This window comes from Struthio camelus, chromosome 1 (genome assembly GCF_040807025.1).
Source record: "Struthio camelus isolate bStrCam1 chromosome 1, bStrCam1.hap1, whole genome shotgun sequence".
In the NCBI taxonomy this organism is placed as follows: domain Eukaryota; kingdom Metazoa; phylum Chordata; class Aves; order Struthioniformes; family Struthionidae; genus Struthio; species Struthio camelus.
The window spans coordinates 207,687,838-207,704,961 of record NC_090942.1 but is presented as its reverse complement, the minus strand read 5'-3'; the positions used below and the strand labels follow the sequence as shown (position 1 = coordinate 207,704,961).

At 42.2% G+C, this 17,124-nt stretch overlaps 1 protein-coding gene and 1 long non-coding RNA gene across 7 annotated transcripts in view; one reads left to right on the top strand and one right to left on the bottom strand.

Moving 5' to 3' along the window:
• Window positions 1-6,326, bottom strand: part of PDGFD (platelet derived growth factor D) — a 149,961-nt gene extending 143,635 nt beyond the window's left edge. For 2 of the 6 annotated variants that reach the window (XM_009678437.2, XM_009678441.2), the window contains exon 1: window positions 5,821-6,313. In XM_009678437.2, coding sequence (XP_009676732.1) covers window positions 5,821-5,950 — 130 coding nt within the window. In that variant the 5' untranslated portion in view covers window positions 5,951-6,313. Of the gene's footprint in view, window positions 1-5,820 lie in introns of all 6 variants that reach the window. The other 4 variants (XM_009678438.2, XM_009678440.2, XM_068930369.1 and 1 more) reach the window with 3 other exon arrangements.
• LOC138065612 (uncharacterized) overlaps window positions 6,204-17,124 on the top strand; it is a 40,870-nt gene continuing 29,949 nt past the window's right edge. The window contains exon 1 of the long non-coding RNA XR_011138712.1: window positions 6,204-6,262. This is a non-coding gene — a long non-coding RNA (uncharacterized lncRNA). The remainder of the gene's footprint in view (window positions 6,263-17,124) is intronic.

The window sequence follows — 17,124 nt, the reverse complement described above, 5'->3', positions numbered from 1 at the left end:
TATGAAAAGTCCGTAGCAAAACAAACACACACTTCTGCCGCCTCTTTTGTATATATATACTATAATCAGAGTTACGAAATGAAGGCCATTCCCTATCCTTCTAATTTACTGATCCCCAAAGGGGTTTCTTGCTGTATAAATAATATATATTTTGCAGAGTTGTTCTTTTATGTAGTATTTACATTTAGTCAAAGGAAAAAGTGCCAGCAATGTAACATAGTGAATCTGTCAATTGTTTTGTTGAAAGAATTCCCCTCTTGGATAATCTCTTTTACTGTAAATTCCTTTTTAGTTAATAAAAATGTAATATCATGTAAATAACTTCTAGAACGTCCACTTGCAACCTGGACAGCTGGTAAACAACATCTTTAAAAATAACTGTGCTTTCAAATCAAATTCCGTAAGTTACAATACTAAAGACAGAACGCAACGAGGATCTGGACCACCTGGAATAGTTATTGGACAAGTATTTGTCTTACAATTCACTGTTCGACTAGGACTTTGAAAAACGATATTAAACCTGTTTTTTTTTTTAATATTCAAAAAAAATTCACTGAGAACAATTTCTTTATGACTTTAAGGCTAATTTGGTAACCAGTTATATATGGTGTGCCTACTTTACTGTCCATGTCCTTGTGTCCTCTGATTTATATATTATATATGTGCACATATAACATACTATAATATGTAATATATAAAATATACATTACATACTATATATGATTGCATTATACCTTAAATGTAGATATATTTGTTTTAACTGAACATTATACAAGTTCTGCAAATATTTGTACTCTTGCTTCACTTTAAACTACAATTAGCTTAATTGGACAGTTATACATGGATAAATACTCTCTGAGCTTCGTTGTTATAGACTCCTGCAGGACCAAGATACTTGACTGTAATGGAATTACTTCGATGCTCAAAACTAAGCATATAAAGAGTGCTATTGCATAATCAGGGCACTAATAATTCCCTGCAATGTTTGTATTTATGCCTATTCCAAGGTGTTTTATAAAACACAACCTCTCTGTGGGATCACAGTGAAAAAAATTCAGTATTTCAGAATTTTCAGCAGTGCTCATTTTCTAAGATGCAAAGTAATACAATTATCCAGTTTTCCCTGCAAGCTTTTTAATTATTAATTGGTTTAACTAAGTCTCGTACGAATATATTTTAACACAAAGAAATTAAAAGTGTTGAGAGTTTGGAGAGTTCTCCAGAACTAGCTGGAGAGTTTACAAAGGAAGCGGCTTCCACTACATGATATGCATCTACCTGATAAAACATATTTTAAAGCTCCTTTGAAGAACTCCACCATTCTAATTGCTGCTGAGTCAGAGCTGCAACTCTCAGGTAATATCCTTTGTTATTTCAATCTAAACAGTTAATTATACAGATAAGAGACATCATCAAAGTTAAACAATTGTAGACCAAAGTGCAGTACAGGCACATTATTTTTTTTTTTATCTGATAAAGATTAGAATACATATCTTCTACAAAAGTCATAAAAAGTCAGAAATATCAGACTTTTGAAAGCAAATAACTTTTAGCTATTTTTCAGTTGACGCAGTTCCATGTTACCAGAGTCCTTTAAAATATATATACAACCCTATTACGGAAGAATTCAATAAATGCGTTCCAAAACTGAGGTTCATATACCACTAGTGGTACAAGAGCCATTTCAAAGTGGTATGAGAAGGATCCTTTCCTGTCTTTTCCCAAGAGCACAGTTAACATCTATTTGGTGAGAGAATGCTGCCCACCTTATCAAATGCTTTTCTCTTGTGTAGGCACTGGACAACACAAGAAAGGGAAGGGTAGAGTTAATGGTACACATCTCTTTGCACAGGTCATCATAGAGCGAAAAGCTGCTGCCATTTCCCCACAACAATAAAGTATAATTTTGCTTTTTATGTTGTTGGTGCACAAGCAAACTAAAGTTTGGGAATTCCTATTTTTTGGATTCAAAATGGAAACCACAAGGGACCCTAATCTTATGTCAACCCACTTATGGTTTCAAATCAGCTTCATGATATACTGAATATACATGACTTTCAGTTGTTTACCTACTGAAATGATTTGACACTATGCTATCTGTTCCATTCTGCCTTTTCTTTTAACCATTGGATTTTAAAATTTAAAATAAGCGTAGTGGTGCTTAATCTAAGTATATAGACTAGGCATACTTAGCTAGAGTAAGCATTCATACAAATATTCTTTTAATAACAGGTGAGGAGGAACAATTGGCGTTTCAGAGACCATATAGTAAATAATATTATTTGGCACTTTCAATCTCCATAGACATCTACAAGTACACATAGACAAACAAAATATCAGAAACAAAAATTAGACTTCTTTTAGGCAATATTACCAATATTGCAGATTGGGCAACTAAGGCAAAGAGAATGACGGAATCATCTGGAAAGCACTCTGCATCTTATTCTGATGAATGCCAAAGGACTTAACAGATAATTACATTAACAAACACTTTAAATAAATACCATTACACGAGCTATAAACGTGGCTGGCAACAGGACACTTTTAAAAATTGATTACTGCTGAACTGGACAGCTGAATCATCAACGTCTGTCCTTCAACTGGGACAAGAGGATGTGTCTTGTAAGCAGGTTATTTATACTCTTAGTATCTTCAGCAGGAAGTACAGTCTGGTTAGGTTTGGTAATCATTAAATAGCACTTTTTTGTGTTGCCCTTCATCTACAGACTTCTTTCCAGAGCAACCTTAGTCTTAGCTAAATGCAAATACAAATAGGCCAACCTCTTTTAGGCTAAACGAAGAGAGATGATCATGAATCTGGCACAGTACAAAGGTTTGTTTTGGCCAGAAGGAACACGAAGCCTCCACATTAAAACTCTGTGTATTCAGTACCACTAGTTTATCCTCCTTGGAGGTAACAGAAAACTGGAATCCAAAGGATTGTTTTCTTTTTTAATAAAATGTGCAGGTGGTCTTGGACTTGCCAAGATACAATATTTTTTTAAAGAGCTGAAGAGACCTGACTTCCTCTTCAGTATCTCTCTTAATTCCGCAACATAATAATCATGATCATCAACCCAGGACATAATATTAAATTAGTTTTTATCCCTGCTGTGCATTTTGAGAAACGCTGTTGGAACATATTACCCCCAGTGTATTGCGTGCTCTTAGCTCCTATTCCAAACTGCTATATCTGCAAATATTTACAAAACAAAAAATACTGTTTGTCTCACTCGGCAATGCAATTCACATGTCTTTAATGCTATTCCATATCAGCATCTCAGACCAAAACAAGGCACGAACACCACTGAAAATTATAAAAGACAGAAATACTTTTAGTGGCCTATAGCCAACTGCAGTCCATAAACACTTCGCTGTGAGCTAGTCACATGCATGCAACACTTGGAATACAGCTCATAACCTTTGGCTGCACAAATATAGACTTTCATCAACAAACTCAAGCAACAGTTCTGTTCGAGTAAAATCACACCTATCAGCAACTGACCTGCTTTAGATGTTGCGACCAGCTGCCCAGCTCCACTGGCACTACCAGAACACACTGACCTCTGCAGAGAAACAGCACCTCCTGGATTTCCCAGTGCAAGGAGAGAGCAAGGCTGCAACTGTTTGTTTGGTAGAGGCGCCACATGTGTGTTCCTTAGAAGTGTTTGGGTTACCTGTCATTGCATGGACCACTTATGCTAGAGGACTGCAAAAGTCTGACTCGTGTGTGGGTGCACTCCAGTGTCTGTAGGATGTGGGATTGACTACCAAAAGTAAGAAGCAATCTCACGTACATCTGCTGTTTTCAAATACCACTGCACCGGTCCACCTGGTACCCAAAAAGTTGTGGAAGTTAGTTTTAAAGGTACAAAGCTTAATCATAAAGTTAAATAATCATAACTGAGAATAAAGTAGTTTACTAATCATTTCACAGAGACGACTTCCTCTTGGTCACTCCAAGGTAAGAAGCAACGTCACTACAGAAAGCGTTCTGTGTAGTAAAACACTGGTAATAAGCTGAACACTTTATGTATGTTATGAGTTACTGATTTCTTCACTGAATCTGAAGAGGAGGTCAGAGTAAAGCATATTTTAAAGTTTGAAGTAAATCATTGCAGTTTTCCATGAAAAAACTTGTTTGGAGCTTGACTTTGAAGGAAGCTCTCTTAGCTTAGTTCAGAGACAGTCTCAGTTCTTCCTGGAGAAGTTTAAGATGCCCAGCTACTGAGTCACGAAGCTTGATAAAATATGCAATAGTTTTAAAGGATGAAACGGAACTAATGGGTGTACGAACTTACTAAAAACACATACATTTTGTATTAGATTCAATTTGATTTCAGGGACAGAAATAGCTGCAGCTCTGCTGTTGCCAGACAATCTCAGTTCTAAGAATCCCTTCACCTTCTCTATGCCTTCATGCAGTGACTAGGACATTCACACAAAAATTATAGAGTTTAATATGGCTGCAAAGTTGAAATAAAAACATCATCTTAAATTAACTGTATACCCACTACACACATTGTATATGCACTGAAAAATAAACACTGGCAAATGCAGAGTGCAATCTTGGAAACGTCTCAGTCCAAGTGACTGGATTTTTTAAAAAGGGTTTATAAAATCATACATTCTGGCAACCGGCGGACTTTAAGGCCAAACTTAACTCTGTTCATTTTTCAGCAGAACATCTTGCAATTCCCTCCGCAAGAAGTTATAGTGCAATGTGCCAAGGCAGGACCTCTTACATGAAGTTCGAACACAACAGGCTGTTTCCAGACCAGAGGGTCATCACCCTTCCCACACCACACGACTCGGCTTTCTCTTTAACCAGGAACAAGTGGATTCATAAGCGAATCACTTCAGCGGTGTTATTTTTACGCAGCCTCCACACTCAATCATCCCCGGGCCACAACGCGCGGCCGCACTGATGCCGCACTTGAGGCGCTTGCGTCCCACGCAGCTACGGCGCAGGCCTTCGGCGAGGCGAACGTCCTCTGGAGGCAGCTCATGGCGGGAAACGGGCCGGTGTTGAAGCACGAAGGCTGAAATCGCTCTCTGTACCGTGCGGACGGTGCCTGACCCACCCAGCCGCGCTCCTCGGCCCTCGCCGTCCCGGGCCACCCCACTCCCACCCCTGCCCCAGGCCAGGCGCCCGCCCTGGCGGGGCACCAAGGCGAAGCCCGGACCCTGCTTCCACCAGGGTGCCCCCAGAGCCCCCCCCGCCTCGCCGGCTGCGCTCCATGACGGGAGGGCACAAGGCGAGAAAGCCCCTAGCGGCGGCGCCGGCACGGCCGCCCGGAGGGGTCCCCTAGGCGACCGTTGGACCCCGCGCCCCGCCCGCCGCGGCCCAACGGCCGCCGCCCGCGCGCCCCGCGGGGCCGCCACACCCGCCCGCGTCGGTCCGCGCCGAGGCGGCGCTGACAGCGCGGCCGCCGCCGGCAGCTCGGCCCGGGGCCGCCGCTTCGTGTTTGCTCCTTCTCAGCCCTGCCGGGGCGGGGGAGACGGCACCGGCCCGGCACCGCTCGCTGCCGCGACACCTCCTCGAAGTTGTCCCGCGTCGGTGGGCGCCGCTGCCCCCCCCCCCCCCCAATCTCCACCATCACCACCCTCCGCCGCCCGCGGAGGCGGCAGCCGCCGGGCAGCGCTGCCCCCCCCCCCCGCCCGGGCCGCCCCCGCGCACCCGGCCCGGGCCGACCCCCGGCGGCCTCCTGCCGCGGCCCGGCCGGACCGACCGCCGCGGAAGGCGGGGAGCAGGCCCTCGGGGGGGTCTCTGCAAACCTAGTCCTGCAGCACAAAGAAGAGAGACGGAGGGACACTTACCATCTCGCCTGATATTAGAGGACCGCAAGGCTTTTATAGATCCGCTCTGGGCTGGGGCAGTGGTGCCCTGACGGCTGCAAAAGTTCGCACAGACTACAGCGTACAGGAGGAGGAGGATGAGCAGTTGCATTGGGATCCGCTGTGAATGGGACCGTGTCTCTGCAAAGAAACCCGGCTCTCTCCACCGAGGGTGCTTCCCTCTCTCTCTTGCTCTCCCCCCTGACTTGTTTGGTTTGTTGTTGTTGTGGGCTGCTTGTTTGCTTGGGGGAGTTGTGTGCAGGAAAAAAAATAAAATTAAAAAAAAGGGGGGGAGGGGGGGAGAAAGAAAAAAAGAGCACGCGAGACAGCCGCGAAAGCGCCCGAGTTACTCCCCGAGCTTCCCCCAAACTTCCTGCGGGCTGAACTTTCCGCTGCGTGTCGAGGGGCGGCCACACTTCGCAAGGTGAGAAGTCCCGCGGACGGCCACCTCCGCCCCCTGCCCTGGCGGCCGCCGCCGGCGGGGGCTGCCGCCGCCGCGCTCCCCTGCGGCCGCCGCGGCGGGGCGCGGAGCGGAGCGGAGCTGCGCGCCCGGGTACCGGCTGCGCCGCCGCCTCGCCCGCACCGCGCCCGCCCGCACCGCTCCGCTCGGCACCAGCCGCCGCCGGGGTCTGGGGCGGCGGGAGCGCCCCGCGCTCGCGGCGGGGCGGCCGCGGCCGCGGGGGGAGAGGCGGCCCCGGGGGAAGGGGGCGGCCCGGGGCGGCAGGGAGGCGGCGCCGCGCTGCCAGCCGGGGCCGCTGCGCGCCGGGCAGAGCGGGGTCGCGGCGGGGGGGGGGGGGGGGACCCGGCGGGAGCGGAGCGGTGCTGCCCGCCCCCCCGAGGTGCCGTCCCCGCCGGGCCGGAGGTGGCCGCGGTCATCGGCGGAGCGGGACTGAGCCCGGTGAGTCAAGTCCCTCAACTGCACGAGGGCTGGCTGGGAGACTTAAAAGTAGCACGAAAACTAGTCAAAACACATCCTAGGAGTAACGCTGGCGGGAGAAGTTAGGAAAACGCGCTTGTCCCTGGGAGAAGTGTGTGGGCTCTTCCGTCATGCCAAGCACTGCCCAAAACTTTTTATAACACAGCTAATTCCTACTGACTTGGACCCTCATTAAATCGGGTCGCCTACTAAAAGATTGTACTACAGCCCAGAAGAGTTTAGGCCTAAACCAAAGGTATGTGAGAGGATTGTGATCAGGCTGCTCATTTAATACCCTTTTCCCCTCCTACGGTGAAAATAATCAAGTGAAGTCATAGAAAAAATAGTCAGGCTATTACATTTCTCTAATAAAACCTTACCTACTCCGTTTATTTCTTAAGGCATTTTGTAAAGTCTTAGCCACAGTCTCACAAGCTATAACATGCTGCTGGACCTTTTAACAACGTGAAACACCACCTCACTGGTGGAAGAAGAATGTCCAGGCAGTGCTGTACTAGGAGTATCGGACGGTTCCTGCTACACCTCCGGCTGCGTGAAACGTTTCCCCCAAGAGCACGTTGGGATGACAATGGAACTGAAACATCTTGTGTGTCTTCAGGAACCAGTAGGGTGCAATTCTGTTAGGCATAATTCATGCTTCTTTATCCCTTTCATGTTCCCCAAAACGAACAGCAAACCTAATCCAGCTCCCATTTGGCAGACAGTGGAAAGGCTCCAAGGGTGCTTCGCTTGTGAGGAGGTGTGCCTATGTTTTAGGTGCCCGTTTCAAGGAGGAAATGGGGAGACAGGGAAGGTGGCCACTCCACTCATTTTAGTACAAGCAGAAAGTCGGGTAGAGGATATACAGTCAATGAAGACAGGGGGAGCTCTGAAAATAAGAATCTTGTGTTCATCCAGTCTTGTTAAAGTGTCTACTTTGCAGTAACAGCTGGCACAAAATGACAATAGGATCCCAGCTACCTAGCCCATTTCTGCATGCAGGTACCTCAGAGAGCCAGTGCTGGCTTCTTTTAAGATGAAAGGAGATCGTCAATACCCTGACCTTTTCCACAACACCACAATGAAATCCCTGCTTTTTCCATGTGATGTAGGGAGAGATTTAGGGATAGAACAGAAAGAATATGCAAGACTGACATGCGTTGGTAGGCCTTTGTAGAAACCCCTGCGTTTCAATGGCTGTTGCTACAGCTTCTGGATTCACTTTCCAAAGCACTAAGACCACTATTAAAAAAAAAAAAAAAGTATAATGAAGTGTCATAGAACCCTATATCCAAAGGTGATAAGTTTGAATTATGCTCAGACAATTTTATGAGCAGCTCACTGGATCTTCACTTGCCGGAGAACATTCTAGTGCCTTGACTAAAATGTATTGTAAGGGTTTGGGATAATTTAAAGCATCAGATGATTTTTGTAGGAAGACCTACAATAAGACATGGACCACATAAAAGGATATTACTATAATATAAATGTGATGACCTAGGTAATTACAGATCTGTCAGCATGACTGAGACTCTGATAAAATAATGTAACAGTTGGTATGAGACTCAATTAATACAAATGAAAAGAAAAAAATATAATTAATGCTAATCAGCCTGGGAAGTCTTATCACACTACCTTGGAAATCTAGTTGACAAACAGAATAGCATCAAATTACAGCTTTCAAAAGGCATTTGACTTGGTACCATACAATATTATTTATATGAGGTGAATGTCAGGCATACTAAATGTTTTCAAAACTCATTAAATGACAGATTTAAAAATGTTTAATAAAAAGGGAAACCTTAGTAAATGGATTCTTTGTAAGAAGGCCCACTTAGGCTACTTTTTTTCGTTATTTTCAACAATGACTTGGGAAAAATGCAGTCATTACTCATGACATTTTCAGATGACAAAAAGCTTGGGGAAGTAATAGGCTGATTTATGCTGTTAATGTTATATGGAGACAGATACATAGACACCGGGTAGAATGTAAAGCTGAGCAGTAGCATAGCTTATGTTTTGAAATAGCCAATGGCAGGGCTACCCAGTGCTGGTGGTGTCATCTCACCGTATTTTAATCTTCTGAAAGTGCCCTGTGTAAGCTAGTCACCTGTTGTTCATGGGGAAAACTAGATGCAATCAGAGGGCAGTTTATCCCATCAGTTTTAGGTAACTGTGCTAGGACGGGATTAATTTTTTTCTGGAAGTTCCGGTTTCTCCCCACGGACTGTAGAGAGTGTGTAAGGAACTGGTTACTGGGTAAAGTAGTTAATCCTAGAAAACACTGATGCAGAAAAAGTTACTGTGTTGGATTATTAAGGAAGTGAATGAGCTGCAGCCCTCTCTGTTATCATATGCTGGCTAGAAGATGCTCCTGTAGATATAATTTGTTGATCGGGCACAGAATTGCTGTGTGCCCATCCCTTAGGCCATTGGAAATACTGTGAATAAGTAGCAAAACCCATGATCCTTGTGTGATAGCACTGGGATCTGTGGGTATTTATTTAAAGAGAGGAATATCAAATGGAGTAGAGGCACTTCTTCTGTATCTATTAGACTGCTGCTTCAGGTTCCTGTGAACGCAGTCTGAAAAAAGGATCATGATAACCTGAAGAACACAGAGGAAAACCACAGGATTAGTTAGAAGTTGAGAAACACGTCACTCAATGAAAAACTTAAAGACCATGATCCATTTAACTTACCAAAGGGAAAATCAGAGTGGTCACAGCCTGAAGCTACTTCCATGGAGGTAGACTATTGATTCTAGGAGGCTATTCAGCCTAGCAAACAACAATATAATAAGGCAAAAGCTGGAATTAGACAAAACAAAATTAGAAATAAAGGGTATGTTTTTAATTCTGGAAGGCCATGGAGCTATCAAAGTTGTAAATTCTCCGTCACTGAAAATTTGAAAGTCAAGATCTGATGTTTTCCTAGACCCAGTCAAGCGGTTCAAAGCTGCAGCTTAGGAACTCCTGGCATCTATTGATTGCTTCTAAAAGGTCTGTGAATGTGACAGGGAAAAGTATATTTATAAGTGTAATACTATAAACCACAGATAGTATGCAATTTCTAGGTGATTCTGCAGTTCCGCTGGATACTGGCAATTACAAAGTCGCCTTCCAGGAGTTAACTCAGGTCAGCACCATGGCATGTTATATAAGAGGGCTGGCAAGTGATGACAGTGATCCAACCATTTATAATCTGTGAATGATGTGAGAAGGAGCAGAGGTGCATAGAGCAGCATGGAGAAATGTCTTTAAATTGCTAAAATGTATGCCAAAAGTAAATGAACGTAACTATGTTGACAGACCAAAAGAAAGTAAGGGAAAGGTAGGGCAGAGTCATTATATGTCTGGAAGGAGCAAGGAAAGGAGTCATTTGTTACTAAGGTAATCACAATACCCTGCAGACACCACGTTGGAGAAGAACAGCACAGTGATCCATGGCCCAGATTTGCTATATGAACTACAGCCAACAGTTCAACAGCACACAAAGAAACCCCCTCTGCTGAAATTGAACACTTAAGGGGTCCAGATTGTCCAACAAAAGCCCGGGCAGAGCTGCCTGGTACCACCAGCTGCACACTACAAACTTGGCATTGGTTCATGGGAACTAATATTACAACACTCTGGACGTTAGATCTGGGCCACAAACCTGCAACTGGTGCTGCTGTTGGTCCTCCCTCCGGCAGCCCACAGTCCATGCCCCCTAGTCTGGCGCGTTCTTGAGAACAGCTGCAGGCAGCTTCGAGTTATGCAGTAGTTGGGTTTTGCTTTTTGTGTGCTTTTTGTGCACTGTTATGGGATGCTGTGCCCACCTCCCTTTTTCTGTACACCTGCTTCCCTTCCTATCTCTTAAATTACTTTTTGCTGGATATATGCAACATTTGACTAACTCTCCATTACAAGTGTTAGAGACAAATATTGCACCACCGACACACACATAGGGAGGGAGGGGAAAGAGAGATCCAAAGCTGAGCAGGTTCATTTACTATATTTTGAGAAACTGCCGTATCACTCCGACTCTCCCAGTGGTACATAATGACAGGGCCATTGGAGGTGTAGTGCGCATGTAACATTCAGAGACATGCTTCCAAAACCACAATATAATCCACAATGAAGGAAGAAATGTTTCCCTCCTGAGGTTAAATAGGAATTTTTCCATTGATATCAGCTGAGCCAGCACTTAGATCTAAATTAGATTCTAAATCATAAGTATACTTTCTCATAAGTTTTTCTTAATAAGAAAATAAAACCTTCAAAAAGACTGAATTTCTTCTGTATACCAGTTCTCAGATTCATGCATTTTAAGGACAGAAGAGACCTTTCTGGCATGACGTAGTCTGACTTCTTGCATAAATAAGCCAAAGGGTTTTGCTGTCCGACCTGCTTTGATTTCTCAAGAGCTAGCTTGGTATCTTTTAGAAAAAAAAAAAAAATCAAAACTTGATTTTAAAATAGGAGGAAACTCAATTTTAGAGTGTCCTGAGACAAAGAATCCAGCACCATCATTGTTAAGTAACTTAAGTGATTAATGACTATTTTTAAAATTTTACTTTTTTGCTCTGGATCTGGTATAGTGTCTAAAAGCAATGATTTATCAGGCTCCTCAGCTCATTCTTTTGAATATTTGGATACCAGTAATCCGAATTTACTGCTTTAAAAACATGTACCTTTGATTAGTTACTGTTACCCCATTAGTTACTTTTGAATTGCAAAGTATTTTATGAATACCTCATATAATATATCATCTGCTTTTATTCTCAACTATTTAACAGATCTATTTTTTTCTCTTATCATATCAACCTAATAACATTGTTAGGATCACTTTTGTTCCCAAAATATTTGAAAAGGTCTTTATCATGTCTTTAGCTCTCCTGGCCATTCATTTCTGCATGTGTGCTCTTGTTACCTTTAATCATTTTCAATTGTTCTCATTTCTCTTTTAAGGCAGATTCATTTTGTATGCAATAGGGCCTTCGTCCTTAACTGTGGAATAGTGGCTGTGGGGGTATTGTGGGGTATCTAGTAAAATGTTCTTAAACATTTCCTAATAATAGTTCATACTTGCATTTAAGCCTTATTTTCTAAGCAATGTGACTGGTCTTTTGTTTTCAGTTTCATGAAACTAATCATTTTGAAGCGCATTTTACTGATGATTTGGACTTTACAAAATAGTTGTCTTCAAGTCACAAGCACTTCCACCTAACCACTCTTTTTTTTTTTTTTTGGATCAATTCCTTTGTATCTGTCAAAATGAGGTCAAACAGATTTTGTTTGTCTTGGATTGAGTATTTTTGAGTTAGTAAACTGTCACCTAGAATTTTAGAGAAATCTCAAGAATGTTTTATTACCGAGAGCATGAGACTTGTAGGATCAGAGGTTTCAGACTGATTTTTTCATGATAATTCATGTTTTCTGTCTTGGAACATTGTAAATATTACTTAAGAAATAAGACATCCTGTTTTAATGATACAGACAACAGTATAGCATAGTTTCCTCTATTATCCTGCCTAGACATTCACCTCTAGACTATTCTATGTCATCTCCTCTGGGACAGGAAGAAGAGTAATGAACATGACTTGAGCATTTCCCTTCTTCAGCACAGTTTCAGTGTACCTGGGAATATTTCCAAACTGCAAATCATTATTTTGTGAATAATCTAGAACATACTATATGAAGCAATATTATAAGGACTGAAATGCACCTCAGTACTGGAACCTCAGAGCAGTAACTTGTGTCTCAGCTCCATGAAGTGCCACATGAGCATGTTGTCTCTCTATCATACTCATTGCAGTATGTTCTCAGTTGAGAAGATATGTCAGAGATTAAATGCCTCCCTTTGATGATTAAAGATTCCCCTTTGTTCTCCTTAGAGTTGAAGTTCTGAGCAGCTATCAGACATGTGTGCCCTGTACAAAGACCTCTATATTATCCAGAACTCAAGCTCTTCAGAGATTGATTCTAAGATTTTCAGGATTTTGTAATGATGGAGCCTTCTAGCCATGTAAATCTTCTTCTGGTCCTCAGTTACAGCTTACCTTTTATTCTTTGTCTTCAGCTTTACCAAAGACCACTTAATCTTCTTGTCTACGTGTTTTGAAACTCTGAGATATGACTATGATTTTTTTTTATCCTTCTTTGACAGATAGTTTTATTCCTCTTTGAGATCTTGGTGTCCACATGCAGTGCAGATGATAGTTACTAAATCTGATTCTCCAAAAACCTCAGCCTCAGTGTTGTCAGTTCTTCTTTCCCACTCCAGAATTTTCCAAAATCATTTTACAAATAGGGAAATTTCAGGCTTGCAGTAAGAAATGAACTGAGTAAGTAATTTTACATCATATTGAAAATAGAAACTATATACAGCAGAGTACGATATATAAAAAATCAAATTTTGAAATAGATTTGATATGTAAGTCTTGGAGAAAGCACGCTAAGCATATCTTAAATTGTTTCTTTTAAAGATATTCAGTTTATAAATCAGCTTGTTCAGGAAAATTTCTTTTCAATCAGCTTTAGATGGCAAAGCCTGAGACTCTTCAGCTCATCTTAGGGGCAGCACTGAGAATAATTTGCCTCTGGTTCCAAGTTAGTGGGAATACACTCAGGCTGTCCAATTTCTTTGGATCATGTTGCTGTACGAAAGAGTTTAAGTTCACAGTTTTATGCACACAGCACATTAACATAAACCAGTTAACCACCTGGCATTAGTTAAGCAGAATTTATGCTGATACTGTGCTAATGACCTTGCACTATCATTAGACTAAATCCGTCTCCTGAGAGAGAACCCAACAAAGCATACTAATTCAATGTATCTCCGGGAAGTATCGTGTGCAGTAAAATATATTTTGTCATTTATCTAGCTCTATTTTCATTTAGAGCTACTTTCCAAATTAAATACCGAGGCCTCTCTGGAGGCCTCTGGAACAGAGGAACGAGATCAAAACACGCATTGGAAAAAGGCAAGCAAGGGAAAGACTTGTGAACACCTGTGGTCACTGTGGGCATTTTACAGTACTGATGTATTAATACCGGTAGGAATAGTCTGTTTTAAACACAGACATCTAAAACTTAGAAGGCTAAATCAGATCTAGACATCATAAGCTCCCTTTATAGTCTATGAGAGAAACAGGTGCCATGATAGGGGGTCATGGAACACGTCTTACTCGTAAGTACCTCAGGAGGTGATGAATTCCCCCACTGGAGTACCTTTTCTCTTTCCCAACTGACTGTAAGACAGACATGGATGATTAGTGCAGACTTAGATGTCTAGCTTTAGGAAACATAAGCCAGGGCAGATGAATTTCAGCCTAAGCAATCACAGCAATCAGAAGCAAAAAAAAAAATCAGAAATAAAATGATTTGTGTATCTAACTGAAGCCACCTTTTGCATATGCAGGATGTAAGTTTTAATTATTAGATGTGCAAGCTACTTTTTTTAGGTGATCCAGTACACAGAATGAGGAAGATGAATCATGATTTTACAGCACAAAATGGAGATCGTTTGTAGAACATTTGCTTCATTTGAGGCAGAATTTGAAAGCTGCAGAAGCTGGAAGTTACAAAGTGGGTTAGGCAGGAGGTGGCTGGAAAAGAAAACTGAATCCCTAAAGCAGTTGAATCCTCTGTTGAGGAAAGGGTTTCTATGCCTGCCTGTTTGCATTGCCACACAGATGACGTAAACTAGACTTCTCACAGCTGGTTTCTAACACTGTGTTTCTCATTTGCTAGGTGCCCAGCTGGAGATAGTAGGGTCTGACTTGAAGAAGTGCAGAGCACACATAGCTAAATTTGAAGTTAACAGAAGTTGTTTCTTGAATACAGGCAGTGCTGTATAATGCCAAGTATCATAAGTCTTAGTATCTAAAACTAGTGGAAATGGCTCAGTTTAATCTTTCTGCACCCCAGTCCCATCTGAGAAAGGAGATGATGTGGTACTTCACTATACTTCACTATACTATGCTTCATTGTAGCACCTACGTGAAATGCCTGGTGTATATTATGCCAAATAAGATCCGGTATCTAACCATAGATATGTCAGTAACATAGACAGGAACTGACCCTTCTTGAATGTAATTCATCTGTTTCAGATGCCTATCGAAGAATATGTTGTGTTGCACCCTAGAAGTACTTGCTTCTTTCTCTGCAGACACTAAAGGAAGCCCAACATGACTAGTTCAGGTGCAGACGTCAGGGCTGCAGATGTCTGAAGGCAGGCCAAATGAATCCCACTGTCTGCATTGACTTCCTTTCTATTGAATGAGGCAGAGACCATATGAGAAAAAACAGTCTCCGATCATGTTATTTGTTAAATGGCTTCATAATAGATAGGCACAAGGGACCAAATTAAGGTTATACAGAATGGCTTTTGAAAGCTTGGTGTGGCAATCTTAATAGCAGTATAATAGTTATTCTCTGGGAATGAAAAGACATCAGCCTGAGGCAGACACTTAGAATGTTACATTTCAATTCAAACAGTTAAAGTGTGAAAAAAACAGTCTTGTAATAGGAAAGGAGGGCAAATTAATAATAGGTGGTTTTACCAGCTCTACCTGTGAAATTTCCAGCTGTTCTAGGTTTTATGGCAAGCAACAGGGCTTGTATGTCACCCTCTGTACGCCTGTACACCTCTCAGCTCTTCAGCATTACTCTGGAGCTATTAAGGACAATTCATTTTCCAAGTTATTTACAAAAAATGGCCCAGTCATCACAGCCTTTCTCTGGAAGCTATTTAGGTGTTAACATTCACATTTTAAAGATAGGGTTAAATTATAGGTCAAATTATTTGTCCAGTGCCACACAGCACATAACTGTCAAGTAGCAAATGGCAACCCAATGCAATATTTAACTCATTGGACTAAAATGTCTGACAAAATTTTATCTCTGATTTTTCCTGGCAAAGCTGCACTGTACCATTACATGTATGACAATGACTATGCATGCTGATGTTAGGGGCTTGTGGACTTAAAATACTTGTGGAATATAGTCACTTAAAAAAACTCAGGTACAACAGAGGGGTTGCAGGGTCTGGCAGGAGGTGGCTATACCCCTTAGTTTATAGCTCCTCGGTTAGAGTTTAGGTCTAATTTACAAGGCACCTTTAATGTGTCCTTCTGGTATGAGTCTTAGGAGATATTATGTTAGCAACAAGGCTTACAGTCTCACCAAACAGCATTAGCTACCTTTGCCTTTCCTTCCCTGCTTCCTTTCTTCTGCACTTCTTTTATGCTGAAGCTGCACTGGGTGGTGGAAGTCAGCAGAATCAGGCATCAGAGCTAGCGTAGGTTGCTGTAGGATCACTCTGGCTTCATTGCAGTGGAAATTTCCATTAAACAGGGGACTCATGTGAGATTCTTATTATCCGTTATGAACTCATTGCACGCTATATAAGCAGACCTAAGAGAATTTGATGACCTTCCTAAGCAGTGCACTAACATCTAATATGTTAGAAAAGGGCTTTGTAGATGTGAATTTTAAGCGTGGCTTTGCTTTAGTTTGCTAGAGGACACCAAAAAAGTGACTTAGATTTATATTTCCAAAAATGCCTACTAATTCTGGGTAACTAAATTTCAAGTTTTGAAATATTATTTTCAGAGGAGTGTGTCATCTGCAGCCACTGTAGATATTCAGGCATAAGAATTGCATGTGTATTGCAGTTGCAAATTTACTTGGGAGGGGAGAGGAGAAATGGACCGTGAGGTTTTTAATCACTCCATTAACACTGGTCAGTTCAGCACATGATTACTTAATATCTCATATGGGCACGTTTGCATTACTATTATTTCCCACCCTTAGTCTAAATAAGGGCCCTATATAAGAAAGATGTTTTGGGGAGATCTGCTATTTGTGTATCGGCAGCTGCCCTATATCAAAAGTCAGTGTAGGTGGGAAACAATTGTACCTAACAATCTGTCACCTGATCTTACCCAGTGCAAGTCTGAATGCAGAAATCAAGATTTCAAGGCCCTCCACAGAGTGATCTCTATGCACAGCTGTTTTAGACTGAGTGCATCTGCACTGCCAGTGCAAAACCTAAGGCACCAAACAAAAACTGCAATAGAGAAATCTACAAATATTTACCCAGGAAGGAAATATCCTCGTTCAAAACTTCAGGACTGAGGAATACATTACACTCGTCTTCAGTCAGTCTTCAATGAGATTGCAAAGTAAAGTAATCTGGAACAAAATCAGTTGTGTCACTGGAATTTGAAAAGAGCAGATTTAGAGGGTAGAATGGTCAGATTTCTTTCTTGGATAAAAAGAGATTTAAAAGTTTTACTGCAGATTTTGCAAAAGCATTTGAACAATAATTTCTGATCAAGTCTCACAGTTTTAACAGAGGAGGAATTTATTTAAGCAACTGAA